Source organism: Dunckerocampus dactyliophorus, chromosome 8 (assembly GCF_027744805.1).
Source record: "Dunckerocampus dactyliophorus isolate RoL2022-P2 chromosome 8, RoL_Ddac_1.1, whole genome shotgun sequence".
Classification (NCBI taxonomy): domain Eukaryota; kingdom Metazoa; phylum Chordata; class Actinopteri; order Syngnathiformes; family Syngnathidae; genus Dunckerocampus; species Dunckerocampus dactyliophorus.
In genome coordinates, this window is record NC_072826.1 from 25,083,642 (window position 1) to 25,097,460 (window position 13,819).

The 13,819-nt window shown below is 39.4% G+C and overlaps 1 protein-coding gene across 2 annotated transcripts in view; it reads right to left on the minus strand.

Annotated features, from left to right (window-relative positions):
• LOC129186794 (low-density lipoprotein receptor-related protein 1-like) overlaps window positions 1–13,819 on the minus strand; it is a 167,210-nt gene that overhangs the window by 138,412 nt on the left and 14,979 nt on the right. For both annotated transcript variants that reach the window (XM_054785405.1, XM_054785404.1), the window contains exon 2: window positions 1,052–1,174. In XM_054785405.1, coding sequence (XP_054641380.1) covers window positions 1,052–1,174 — 123 coding nt within the window. The remainder of the gene's footprint in view (window positions 1–1,051; window positions 1,175–13,819) is intronic.

A 13,819-nucleotide genomic window follows, 5' to 3' on the forward strand; every position in this document is an offset into this window, starting at 1 on the left:
TGATTGATACAGGACAGGGTAAATGGACATTTGAACAACATTTTCGACAAAAAACGAATCATACCTAATCAATCATATCAAATTTGGGGCGTATGAAAACTGAGGTTTGACATTTTAAACTTGTATTTGAGCGTGAAAATAAATTTACTGCTACAGTCAAACTTAAACCACAAATTATGTCAACTTTATTGACATGTGGTGGACGTGACAAACAGAGTGGGGGTTTACTGTGTGTGCCTGGGAGGTGAGTCTCTTCACATTTGTACGTTTTTGACATTCCTATCTCTGATTTAAGTGTGAAAATAAGTTGACCGCTGCGCAAACTTACACCACAAATTACGTCAACTTTAATGACATATGGTGGACGCACGATACATTGAGGGGAATACAGCGTATGCCTGGGAGGTGAGTCTCTTCACATTCAAGCTCCTTTGATATTCTAAAAAAATAATTTAACCATTGGATAGTAAAACTTAACAAGCAACATATTATGTCAACTTGAATGACATGTACTGCACATGTGACACAGCGGTACGATGAATGCGTTTGGGAGGCGAGTCTCTTCACGCTAACACAAAGCAGAGCTGAATTTGTGTTGCAAATCTTGTTCTACTTTTATCACTGATGTTGACGCATGGACACTGTGTTGTACTGAGCAGCCATGGCAGGGACGGGAATGAGAATGCAGTAAGCTCTACATCCTGTTCTTATGGCCATCACACTTTTTGCCAACATTGGGAAATGTTCATTACTTTTAAATCACTTTTAAGGATGAGCTGGGGTGAGGGAAATATGTGACGTATATGACATTGATGCATATCAGTTGCACGGCATGCAATAATAAAAAATAACCAAGCACCCTGAACCTTCCTGTCGTCCTTAAATTATATGACGCACATATTTAGAGCAGAAGAAAGTGAAACGTAATCCCACCAAGGCTGCAATTATCGACTCTGAATAGTTCAATGTCAGCCAAGGTTCATTGTGCAGAAAATGCAGACAATCAGGGTAAACAAAAATAAATGTACACAAAAAAAGAAAAAACACTTACAAACATCGGGCTCCTCATCCGAGCCGTCTGGGCAGTCCTTCTCGCGATCGCAGCGCCAGCCCTTTGAGATACACGTCACGCCATCTTTACACACAAACTGCTTTGGGCTGCAGGTCTTTGGAGCTGCAAGGGAACAAAAAAGAACACATTCAAACGGCTGCAGAGGAAAGCACACCTTTTGTGTCAATTATTTTTATTATTCCTGAGGTCTCATTAGCCAGCGGGGTCTCTTTGGCCTGAATGCCGCGGGCACTAATTCAACTGTGCACTGTTGTTAGCTGATGCAAAAGAAAAAAAAGTGATGATTATGCAGGCTTGGAAAGACTTTGCATGAACTTACTGCATGGCATGTCAGTGCTTCCAATGACACAACATAAGAATGACATAATGAACCTCCCCTGAAATTATTTCTTATCCAAAAACCTTCCGCAAAATCTATTTTGCAAAATGTCAGAGGAAAATAAGCGGTAGCCCAGCCCTTGAACTGAACACAAGGCATATCTCATTACTTTTATCCATGTAGTGTAGGCTTACAGCAACAGCACTGGCTGAACTTTGTCTTTCTTTTAATAAGACTTTGACAGTGACAAATGGAGGAAGGCCCGCAGAGAAACAGCCAAAAAAGTCCTGATGAAACACTTTTTCCTGTCACTGTTATATCAAATGCTGTGCAATCTCCCAAGTCAAACACGACCCAACCCAAAAAGAATCTGTTCCAGGGTCAAACTGTCACCGTCCCAAACCTTTACAAGCGATTTTAACTGTCACGCAAGCGTAAAAATCACTTAACCCCTCGTACATTCAAACTTAACAAAACAACCAGTTGCTGTATGTCAACTTTCATGTCACGTGGTGGACGTGACATCCAGTGGGAGGATTACTGCCTGTGCCTTCACACTTTTGCAACATTTTAAATAGCACGCAAGTGTAAAAATAAGTCAACCATTGCACAGTAAAACTTGAATGTCAAATTATGTCGACTTTCATGACATGTGGTGGACGTGATAAAATCAAGTTAGGAAGAATGATTGCGTGTGCCTGGGAGTAGAGTCTCTTCACATTCACACTTTTGTGTTAACTGTCGTACAAGTGTAAAAATAAGTCAATTGTTGCATCGTAAAATGACAAATTATGTCCATTTTCATGACATGTGGTGGGTGTGACATCGAGAGGTAGGATTACTGCATGTGCCTGGGAGGTGAGTCTCTTCACATTTGCCCTTTTGCAACGTTCTCAACTGTCATGCAAGTGTAAACATAAGTTAACCGATGTACTATAAAACTTATCAAACAACAAAATATGTCAACTTTCATGACATATGGTGGGTGTGACATCGAGAGGTAGGATTACTGCATGTGCCTGGGAGGTGAGTCTCTTCACATTTGCCCTTTTGCAACATTCTCAACTGTCATGCAAGTGTAAACATAAGTTAACCGATGTACTATAAAACTTATCAAACAACAAAATATGTCAACTTTCATGACATATGGTGGGTATGACATGGAGAGGTCGGATTATTGCGTGTGCCTGGGAGGTGAGTCTCTTCCCATTTGCACTTTTGCAACGTTCTCGACTGTCATGCAAGTTAAAAAATAGGTTGACCGCTGTACAGTAAAACTTAAATGACAGGTTATGTCTAATATAATGACATGTGGTGGACGTGACATAGAATTGTAGGATCATTGCACGTGCCTGGGAGATAAGTCTCTTCACATATTTATCATATTTATATACCCAAGTTTCATTCTATGATGGTATTGTCCCTCGAGAAAAAATATACCGTAATAAAAATGCTTGCTTAAAAATGAGGGGTGCACTTCGGTCCTATGCCATCCTGGGATTTGCTATGTAAAACTAGGCTGTTCAACTTTGTGTTCCTTTTTTATTTTTTTTTGATAACACGTTTGAAACTTTGTCAACTGAATGTTACAAATTAGAATTCCCTTTTTTTATGGTGTAACACTGTCTCACTGTCTCAGCAACATTCTCAACATTTTGCAACATTCTCAAGTGTAGAAATAAGTCAACAGTTGTACGCTAAAACTTAAACAATAACTTATGTCACCTTTAACGACATGTGGCGGATGCCTGACATGTAGAGGCAGGGCTACAGCGTGTGGGAGGCGAATCTCTTCACATTAACACTAAAGACAGCCAAATCTGATTTGGACATCTCGTTCTGCTTTTATTACCGACTCTGCTTTAGGTGTCACTGTTTTTAGAGACATGAGAGGCGAGAATGAGAATGCCATATGTCCGACTTCCCGTTCTATGGTCACCATCACACTCTTGCCAACACTGGTGAAAAAATTAAAATGTTAGTCGGAGTTTTCCCTTTAAAAGGCTCACTTAGCAGAAATTTTCTTAAGTCTGCTGCATGGTGAATTATGTTTTTTGGGGGGCATTTTTACCCCAAATTTCCCCTAAGCCAAACACCAACACTAACTCAAAATTGCACGACTTTAGGTGAGCCCATTGATAGAATCCTTTAAATCTCAATGCACGGTTGTAATGATGCACATTTTACTGTAGCTACTAGATTATTTTGACCGACTGCGCTTAAAATGAAGCATGGGATGGAAGCCTGCTGATGATGGGATAAAGCAAGATGAGCACGTAAAGCTAGCCTCCATGGAGATCAACCTAAATAGGAGGAATTCAACCTGACATATCGCCGTACTTAACGTGTGAGTGTGTGCGTGGAGCGGCGTAACTTCCCTCTGAGGAGTTACAAGGTTTTGATTTATTCATGAAAAGGCGGCCAAGATTACACTTCACTATTCTCCTCATCCCTAGCCTCTCTAATGTGTTTGTTTGTTTTCATGTTCAGGGGGTGGGTATCGAGAGCAGCCCAAGCAGCCGGCTGCTCACGCTGTCGACCGTCCATGCTTTATTTAAAAGCTGACAGCCTGGCAGGATGCTCTCTTTCCAATAAAAGCTGTGGGAGGAGTGCTAGATGCCGGCGACAGAAACATATCACAGAGCGCAGGAAGTAGGTCAGGAGGTGAGCGAGGTGAGGTGGAGATGAGGGTTACTGTACCACCAGGGATGGTTGGGGTGGAGACGTGAACGGCAGTCTTAGGGCTTGCAAGCCTGAAGCAAATCCTGACAACATGAAAACAAACAGTTTCCAAGTAAATTACAATATTAGCTGCTGTCAAAGAAAGAAACAAGGTGGTCATGAAGAAAACCCACGCACGCACGGGGAGAACATGCAAACGCCCAAGGGAGAATCGAACCCACGTCTTCCCGATCTCCAGACTGTTACTGTGTTGGCCAACATGCTAACCACCTGACCACCGTGCAGCCAAGAATAAAGTCATTAAATAAATATTAAGAAAAAAATTCAATTTTACAAAAATAAACTGGTAATATTATGAGGAAAAATAATGTCATTTTAGTAGCATAGAGTTTAAATATATTAAAAAAAAAGAGAGAAACATACAAAACAAAATAAAGTTGTCATTTTTGGAAAATTAGGTTGGGGAAAAAGTTATATTATGGAAATACAGTCAAAATACTACGGGAATAAAGTCATAATATTACAAAAAAAAATTGAAAAACATTATTTGAAAGATGTGGACTTTTTTTTTTTTTTTTTTTTTAAACAGCAAAAATGGGAAAAAAAGAGCCAAGAGTGAAGTTTATATTACGGTAACAGGCTTTTTCACCTACAGTATGTCTCAAAGCTGAGATGCAGTTTTTTCTTGAAATATATATAACTTCTTAGCAAATATACACGTGTTGCGTTACAAAATATCAACGTGGCAAAGCTACAGCCTTTAATTTTTCACAATGTGGCTGTCGTGGAAAACGTTCGGATACCCCTGCTCTAGACGGGCCAATATGAACCAAACATAAACCGCTCGTGGTTTGGTCCGCAACATGTCATAAAAGAGGCAAAAATGTCCATCGCTGTTTTAAAGTTAAAACTGATGTGTGACTCGCCTAAAACACACAGATAACGCGTCTGCTTTCATGGATGACAAAGAAAATTTAAAATATTCACATTTGAGAGGCTGAAATGGATTTACATTTTTAAATCCAAAATAGATTAAGTAAATACCAAAAGAGTTGTTGATTAAGTGGATCATCAATTCACTGATTAATTGCTGCAGCTATACTGTATAGTATGTCCTTCATGTGTTCTGTGTACAGTATGACACTAACAAGTAATTGAGACGGTCATTAAAATGTCTATTCTGACATGGTGCAACCACAAATAACACACGTCACACAATGCAACTGTAAAGTAATCGCTTACACACTAATATACAAGCAAAACAATACTATTGTACACTAATTTATAAACCGCAAGGCATGCTGGGTAACTTCCTGTTGTGGATGCGTGTGCATAAGCTTCCCAGCATACCGTGCAGGAATGAGTATAACCTAGTATTGTTTTGCATGTATGTTGTTTCTAATGGCCCCCGGGCTGCACTTTGAACACCCCTGACATAAATGGACAACAGCCAGCATTGTTGAGTAGAGATGGGGAACGGGGCTACAAGTTGGAACTGCTAATGCTACACCACAACACTACAACCATGACCTTAAAACTGACATACGTACTGAACTGTGATTGTGGCCTAACTGTCACACCCCTACCACTTTGTGATACACGTTTTGATATATGACTCATCATTTCTGACTTTAGCAAATTAATGTGAATAAAAATGAATCTCATTTATAGCTAAAACAGCTTTCATCTACTTCCTGTTCACTGATCAGATTTTTCTATGAACGTAATGGTAAATATGTCTTTACAGCTTGAAACCGGCAATCATGTCGGTCTGGAGACTCTCAGGATTTATTTGCTTTGACAAATGTAGATTTAAAGAAAGTTTCCATCCATTATTCTTCCGTCGTCTCTTTGAGAAGCAGTCAGGTGTCTTTTGTTAGCGTAACAAATGCAAGCAGGAAGAACAGACAGGATAAAGGAGGCTAAGCAGATACATATGACACGGGATGACATCAGAGAACAAACTGGATGAACTGAGAGCAAATGGAGAAGTGGGTGGACTGGAAAAGAAGATCTGAGAAGAAGCTGGGTTGGGATAAGATGGGATGGAGGAATGTCACACATGCTATCAATGAGCAGCGTGTGTGTTTACCAAGGTTGAGAGTGTTTTAGGTCTTCTGGGATGGGCCCCCCCTCGCCCACCGCTGTAGGCTACTCCTCCAAGATGAGTTCAGTCTGTTTTCGAAGGAAGCCTCGTCTCCTAAGACAAACATCACCCTCTTCTCCAGCCACAGCACCATTTCCTCTAACACCCACAGCACGGCTATAAATAAGTCGGAGGTCTGCTCTCCGTGATGAAGAGGGGCACTACAAAAAGCTGCAGCAGACATTGAGACTACACGGCATCAACATACAAGACAACCTTCTTCAGTCGCTTTTGCAACAGCCTTGAGAAGAACGACGTGCTCCAGCTCCTGTTCAAGACGACCCTTTTCTTTGACCTCAGAATCAAAGCAGAAAATAAACAGATTTTCCTGCAGGGATGAGCGAGAAACGTGCTCTGATCTTTCAGCCTCCCAATATGATAAGTCAAACCTCGTAAAATCATACGTAAAACCCCTGTTTACGTTATTCAGCTTTCCACGAAAAATGACTCGTAACAAACCGTTGTATGATATCCTTTCACACGCTGATTATTCAGCCATCTTGGATCACACTGGCAATACTTAGTTGAGTCAATACTGCGGCAAACTGAAATGAGAACGTTACACAAAAGGTACGTTTGCCCGCGCATAGTTACGTGGAATAGAGTGCCCAAACATGGCTGACGTCATGCTGTTCTTCTTTAGACCACAGTCTAGTTGAGACCAAGGCCATGTACACACAAAAGGCGCATTTCCCTCTCTTTGGTGGTAAAAAAAAAAAAAAAAAAGAAAAAGTCTGTCCACATGAAAACACATTCATGTCATGCGCATCTTGGCCAATCACAAACCTGAAAGAGCAACCACAGCTGACTTGGTAGCGTCTCATAACAATGTTTATTAATATAGCTATATATACTGTCGATGTCAAGGGTGTCACGAGACAACCATCTCGGGAGATGAGACGATGAACGAGGTTGGTTCCACAAGAATGAGACGAGACGAGATTTTAACATCACTTTTTAGGAAAGTACAATTGAAAAATATGACAGTACAAACAAACTTTATTTAACCGCATCACAAAACAATGCAGGTGCGTTTTGAAATGTTTATTGTGTCCCACAAATTGACACTAAACAATACTATTGTCATCATTTTTGGAGACCAAATAAATCACTAATGTTATGATATCATAATAATAGTAAGAATAAGAATAATAATGCAATATTTCCTTTAATATGTCATCTTTCACTGTGTAAAAATGTGGAATTGGTGTTAGTAGCATGTATTTTCTCATAGACAATTCCCACTGTCTGTCAAACATTTGCAGCATTTTTTTGAAAAGCTGACTTTTCAACTGTATTAAAGCAGCATTTCTTTTGCCGTGGCTTTCCGTGAACGTACACCATTTTGCGCTGTATTTACTTTGCTGAGCAAACGTCTCAGTCAGTGTTGACTGTCAGAACGAAGGCTCTACATCTCAGTGTGTACTTTTTTCCCAGTGGGTCGAAGTGGGTCGGGTGGATATGTTTGAGGTGGGCAACTTCATTTCGTTGCCTTTTATGTCGCTACCACTTGTGTGTATGTGCTTACAGCCCCGTCTTTGATATTCAGTAGAACTTGTTGGAAACTTGTCCTGTATTTTTTTTTTCAAGTGTTCTGACCATTTTTTGTGGAGTTATAAAATGCTGAAAATGATCCTAACTCGGAATGTTAAAGAATCCTTTAAAAAAATTCCGGATCACCCCCAAAATGTAATCACTTCTTCCATATCCCATTTCTGACAATTCCTGAAAATTTCATCCAAATCCATTCAGAACTTTTTAAGTTACTTTGAACACAAACAAACACACAACAGATCAACGCTGACAAAGACATCGCTTTCGTGCTTTGCGCTGCACTTGGCGTTTTTAAAATATTCATGTGGACATGGCTTTAATCAACAGCACCTCTGTCAAGCATTGCACTTGCTTCAATTGCTTCAAGACGCAATTAATCAACCACCCATTTTCATGCATACTGCATGCAATATGTGTCAACCACCAGTTAATCAACGACTTCTAATATAGTTCAATGGAGAATACCATACACAGGCTCAGTCTCCGATTACTACACTATTACAAATATTACATTATTATTACATTATTACAAATGAAAAAGAATAAGAATTTAAAAATCAGGTGTGATTTGGTAGACACTCAGTGGCCTAGTGGTTAGCATGTTGGCCACACAGTCAGGAGCTCTGGAAGATCTGGGTGATCTTTTTGTGAGGTTTGCATGTTCTCCCCGTGTGTGCGTGGGTTTTCTCCGGGTACTCCGGCTTCCTCCCACATTCCAAAAACATGCATGTTAGGTGAATTGGCGACTCTAAATCGTCCATAGGTATGAATGTGAGTGTGAATGGTCGTTTGATGTCTATATGTGCCCTGTGATTGGCTGGCGACCAGTCCAAGGTGTAAACCACCTCCCACCCCAAAAAAAAAAAAAAAAAAAAAAAACAAAGTCAGTTGGGATAGGCTAATGAGGATCCGTGATGAGGATTAAGCGGCATAGAAAATGGATGGATGGAGGTTTAGTTTGGGAGCCAAGAGAGAACTTTCATTGAATGTACCTTATTAAAATGGAATCACACAGTTTTATAATTGGTTGCATACTAGAATACAATATGTTACCATTTTTCCTTCTCATCCAAAACATTCACAAAAAAAAGCTCAATTCTCACTAACGATATCATGTCTTAATGCTGACTTTTTTTTAATGAGCTGCATCACAAACAAAATGGGGGCCGTATCAGCCCACCAATAAAATATATTTTTTTAATTCTGCCGATAATTAAGACTAACCTGTCTTACTTGGTGTTAACAGGAGAACTTGTTATTTTAGTTGACTATTGCTAGTTGACTTTTTTTTTTTTTATAACTTTTGTTAAGGCAAAATGTTTAAAATAAATATGGCACTTTTTCTATCTAACTTATATTGCATTTTGTAGTTTTTGTCTTACTTTGCACCTGACAGTGTTTATTGGTGAAATGTATTCATTACAAGACATGTGGCCTGATTAGTTTGAGGGAAGGGCTGCTGCCAATATCAGTATCAGTGATAAAGTGCGAGACAATATCGGTATTTCTTTATCGGTATCTGTAAGAAAGCCAGTATTGAGCATCTCTGGCAGAGGTGAAGGCAAATCAGTGTTCTGCAAGTCTCAAGTAAGTCTCAAATCTTTAACCTCAAGACTTGAGTCAAGTCTCAAGCAAACACGTGCAAGTCCAAGTAATGTATCAGGTCTTTAATCCTGAGTCAGGTCTCAAGTGCATCCGCCAAGCCTCTGGTCCACAGACTCCAAATGTCAATTTTTTTTTCCCGGGGTGACCGGGTCTTCAAAACAAACGAGCAATGCAGTTCGTTCGCAGCTCATATTTGTCCCACAGGGAAGCTACAAATGTCTGTCACGTCCATGGGGTGCACGCTACCTTACTTTAAGTGTCACCTCACGACCTTGCTCTCTGCTCTCTCTCCGCTCTGATTTTTAGTAGCTCACCAAAGAATATTTGCTTCAACTCTTAGTATTTTTCTAGCTCTTCAATTCAGACATTAAGCCTGTATTTAATGACAAATGACCACAAACTAGCATAAATACAATAAGCACACTGTATGAGTGGAGATGTGCTTTGTAAGTAAAGTACGATTGAAATGTTGGCAGTCACAAAACACAAATAGCTCACCTCATTTCTTTTTGTCAAAGTAGCTTTAATAGTGTTGGAAGTTGGATACACCTACACTGCACACCGATACTGTTTAGACACGACCGATTTGTATAACAAAAATATTGAAATTGTTATTTTATTAGTGTTATTTTGAACTAAAAATCCTACAATTTAACAATTAATTCCCCATGCATTCATATTACTCTAAAAGAGGCATCAAATAAAATGTAGGTTTGTGTCAAATAGTAGGGGAGACTGGGGACAGTTGCAACAGGGGACGGTTGCAACAAGCCTTATTTGTCTAATCAGTAACATGCTAGAGTGATGACACTCATACTGCACATGCTCAGTTAGACCCTCTCGTCGCCAAGAAGAAAGCGGCCATATTGCGCATCTGGTCCAGCTTCTATCAGGACAAAGTTGTTTTGGAGGTATGAAAGTAGCTTTTTTCACGAGCTGTATTTTTGTCATACTATCCTAATATTTTGTATGAATTACTCCAAACCTACCTGGTTTGAATCACTGTTTTGTTGACTATTCAGCAACATTGCTTACATTTGTCAATGTCACTGTGGCTAGTTAGCACATGGTGTTTTGTCGTGACTGATACTATGGGGACGGTTGCAACTGTCCCCATGCTAATATCAAAATAGACCACACATAGACCACAATGCTAATGATAAACAAAATAATTACAAATCTGAACCGAGGAAGGCAAAAAGAATACAAGAACATCAAACCACAAAGAAAAGTGTAAAGAAAACCAAAAAAAGAAGAGAGAAGAATCAGACTCTGAAGAGGAAGAAGATGTCTGTTTTTTTTCTGTGAGCTAGAATTGTTCAGAAGCTGCTGGAATAGTTCACAAGACAGCAGATTTGTTGGGGAAGAGGCGAGTGTTGCAGTTTTATTTTTTAAGCATTTGTGTGCCTTTAACAAAACTTCAAAATCAAACTTTATATTCACTGGAGTTTTAAAACAATGTGAATTTTGTTCACTAAAACTGTTCACTGTTTGTTCACATGTTTAATAAATGTTTTTTTGCACTCCAAATGATTCTATTCTTTTTGTCCCAAACTTAAATATTGAATTTTTATAGCGTCCGTAACATTTGCACATTGACTCAAAGTAGGCCTATGTTTTACACAAAACTAAACTTATTAAATACTTTAATATTGTATACTGTGGTTAGTTAAACAAAAAGCATACAATTTTGGTGAAATTTAATGTTTTTTGATATGTTGCAACCGTCCCTGATCGGTGTTGCAGGTTTGGGGTCAGTTGCAACGTCTGAATTTTTGCGTTCAAATAAATATTGTGATTGATATGTTATACTGTATGTAGCCATCTTTAAATGGTATGGCTATTTAGTAGACAGATGTAGGTTTACTATGGAAAGATTTGGTGTGCCTAGTCTAAATAATCTCTGAGTAATTGAGAGTAATGTAAAAAGTGTTGCAAGTGTCCCCAGTCTCCCCAACAACATTTTGTAGTTTTGCACTCGTCAAAGTACTGTTTGACTAAATACAGCCGGTCAGTGCTTTAAGTGCTCTCAGCAACTTTGCCATTAAATGAACAGTTTTGCAATGTTCTCGGTTCATGTTCTGCTGGTTGTTGAAAAAAATTCTAAATAAATAAGTTAATTAATAAATAAAGACGTCATAAAAATTGTTATTTGTCATGACAAATAACTGGGAAAATATGTTCTTTCTGGAAATGACATAGTAACAATCATTTTGCAAGTCTTGATGATAAGGTCAAGTCGTGTCCAAAGTCATCAAAATTGTGCCTCGAGTCAAGACCACACCTCTGACCTCCGGCTATTATGCAATAAGTTATCACATTTAACATGAAAATAAGGCATCTCTCGCCACTTGTCCTGATTCCATAGAGACACGACCAACATCCTGAGGCGGGTGTTCGTACGAGATCCTCTCTCGACTCAAGCTTTAGTGATTCATCCTGAAGTATTGACCAGAATAAAGCAGGGCACAGCAAAACACCAGGTGGCCGTGCTGGCCGAGGTAATTGCACGGTGAGCTTGCTGAAAACATTTACAGACTCCTTGCAATGTCTGCTCGGGTTAAAAGCCCATCTTTAGTTTAGTCTACTAAAGATAGGGCGTACTTTCACGAGCAAAACACTGGAAGGCTTTCTCAAGGAGACGATAATCCTGCTGTCCTAAATTTACCCTTCCAAAAATATTTGAGGGGAAGGACATCAACAAGTTGACACAAATGCTACCCCAACACAGCTGCTCATAAATATTATAATCATAAACAGTATGAGATCCACTGGAAAATATCGCTTCAGATTTGTCCTTTTTTACGCCCAAAAAACACAACAGCGCTCTTGAAAGCGTGGATTCCAGCCTGTTGGGCTGCACTCGACCACTTCTTCATCCTCCACCGCAACGCAGGCATGAACTCATCCAAGGTTTTGTAACGGGAGAGAGTGAGACGCGCGAGAGGGCTGGGGAGAGAAGTTTTCCTATTTGTCATGTTACAAAACACAGAAGAAGAGGGCCCCAGCTGTGCCTGTTAAATAAACCATTTCTTCAGAGATTGTGCAAGCTGTAAAAAAAAAAAAATGATAGAAGAAAGAGCTCATGGAATGCAAATAAAGATTCATAGACAACCCGCAGAGGATGGTGACATTTACATGTTTAACACATAAGAAGCCATCCCGACTCTTTAACAATGTGTTTATATGTGTCCTGTACAGCTTTGTGCTTGACTTGAACTCTTTAAAGTCCCTAAGTGACGTACCGTAATCCCTCGGCAATTTCACAACTTCACTTTGTCACGTTTTTTCAAAAATATATTCATTTAGAACAAACAACCTCATCAAGGACAGCACACATCCACAACACTCATTATTCCCACTCCTACCGTCAGGCAGACGCTACAGGAGTTTGAAGTCCAGGACCACAAGGCTGGCAAACAGCTTTTACCCACAGGCCATCAGGCTTCTCAACAAAGCACTCAAACACACCGCACGCAACACACGCACACACTCATAGCACTTTATTTATTTATTTGTATTATTTGTCTGTATTAATGTCTCTTCTGTTGTTGTTGCTTAATTTATTGGTATTTATGTTTCTTATGTTCTTATTTTTTTTCTTGTGTTTTCTTTCTTTTCTTGGGAGAATGAACAGAATAAGAATTTCATTGCATAGTATAACTGCCTGTTTTACCGTGCACATGACAATAAAACTCTTGAATCTTGGATCTTGTAAATCATGCTGTTTCGTGGTTGAATATGCATAAAAATATGCAGTTTTAAGCAAATACATTCTACACATTTTTTGCCTAAATTAAGCAGGTTGAAGCATAAAATTGGCTATATAAATGGAACAACAGGCTTTTATTGCAACTTTGAATGATCTCACACAAATCTCTAACACGGGCTACTGTTACGGCCCGAGGTCACTTCCTGTCCGCCCCCCCATTCAGCTCCCTAGCGCCGGAACACATTTACAGCAACACATGAGTCTTATTTACGTCTTATTTTCTCTTATTACGTCTACTACATTGGGTAATAGGAGTGTAACGGTGACTGAAGGCGTGTAATTTCATGTCTACAGGGCTCTAATAATGTTTAAGACTGTATTTTTCAAATGTTCGATTTCTATCTTATGGCTGGAAACGACACAGAAAAGTTGAGAAGTAAGAAGTACAAAGTTGTGCTGGAGATACTAATGAAAAATATTCACCATTTTTACTATTTCTTTACATTAAAAAAAAAATTAAAGTACAAATGCATGATGCAGTGCAAACTATGTCATCTAAATAGACTCTTATTTTGGTCAGTTCCTATTCTGTCTGGCGTTTTCCTGGCAGGCAGCTCTGTCTGGTGACTGAGGGGGCGGATGCAATGGGCAATCATCATCATTTTAGTCTTTTGTCGCGGCCGCACGGTGGACTAGTGCAGGGGCGGCCATTACGTCAATCGCGAGCTA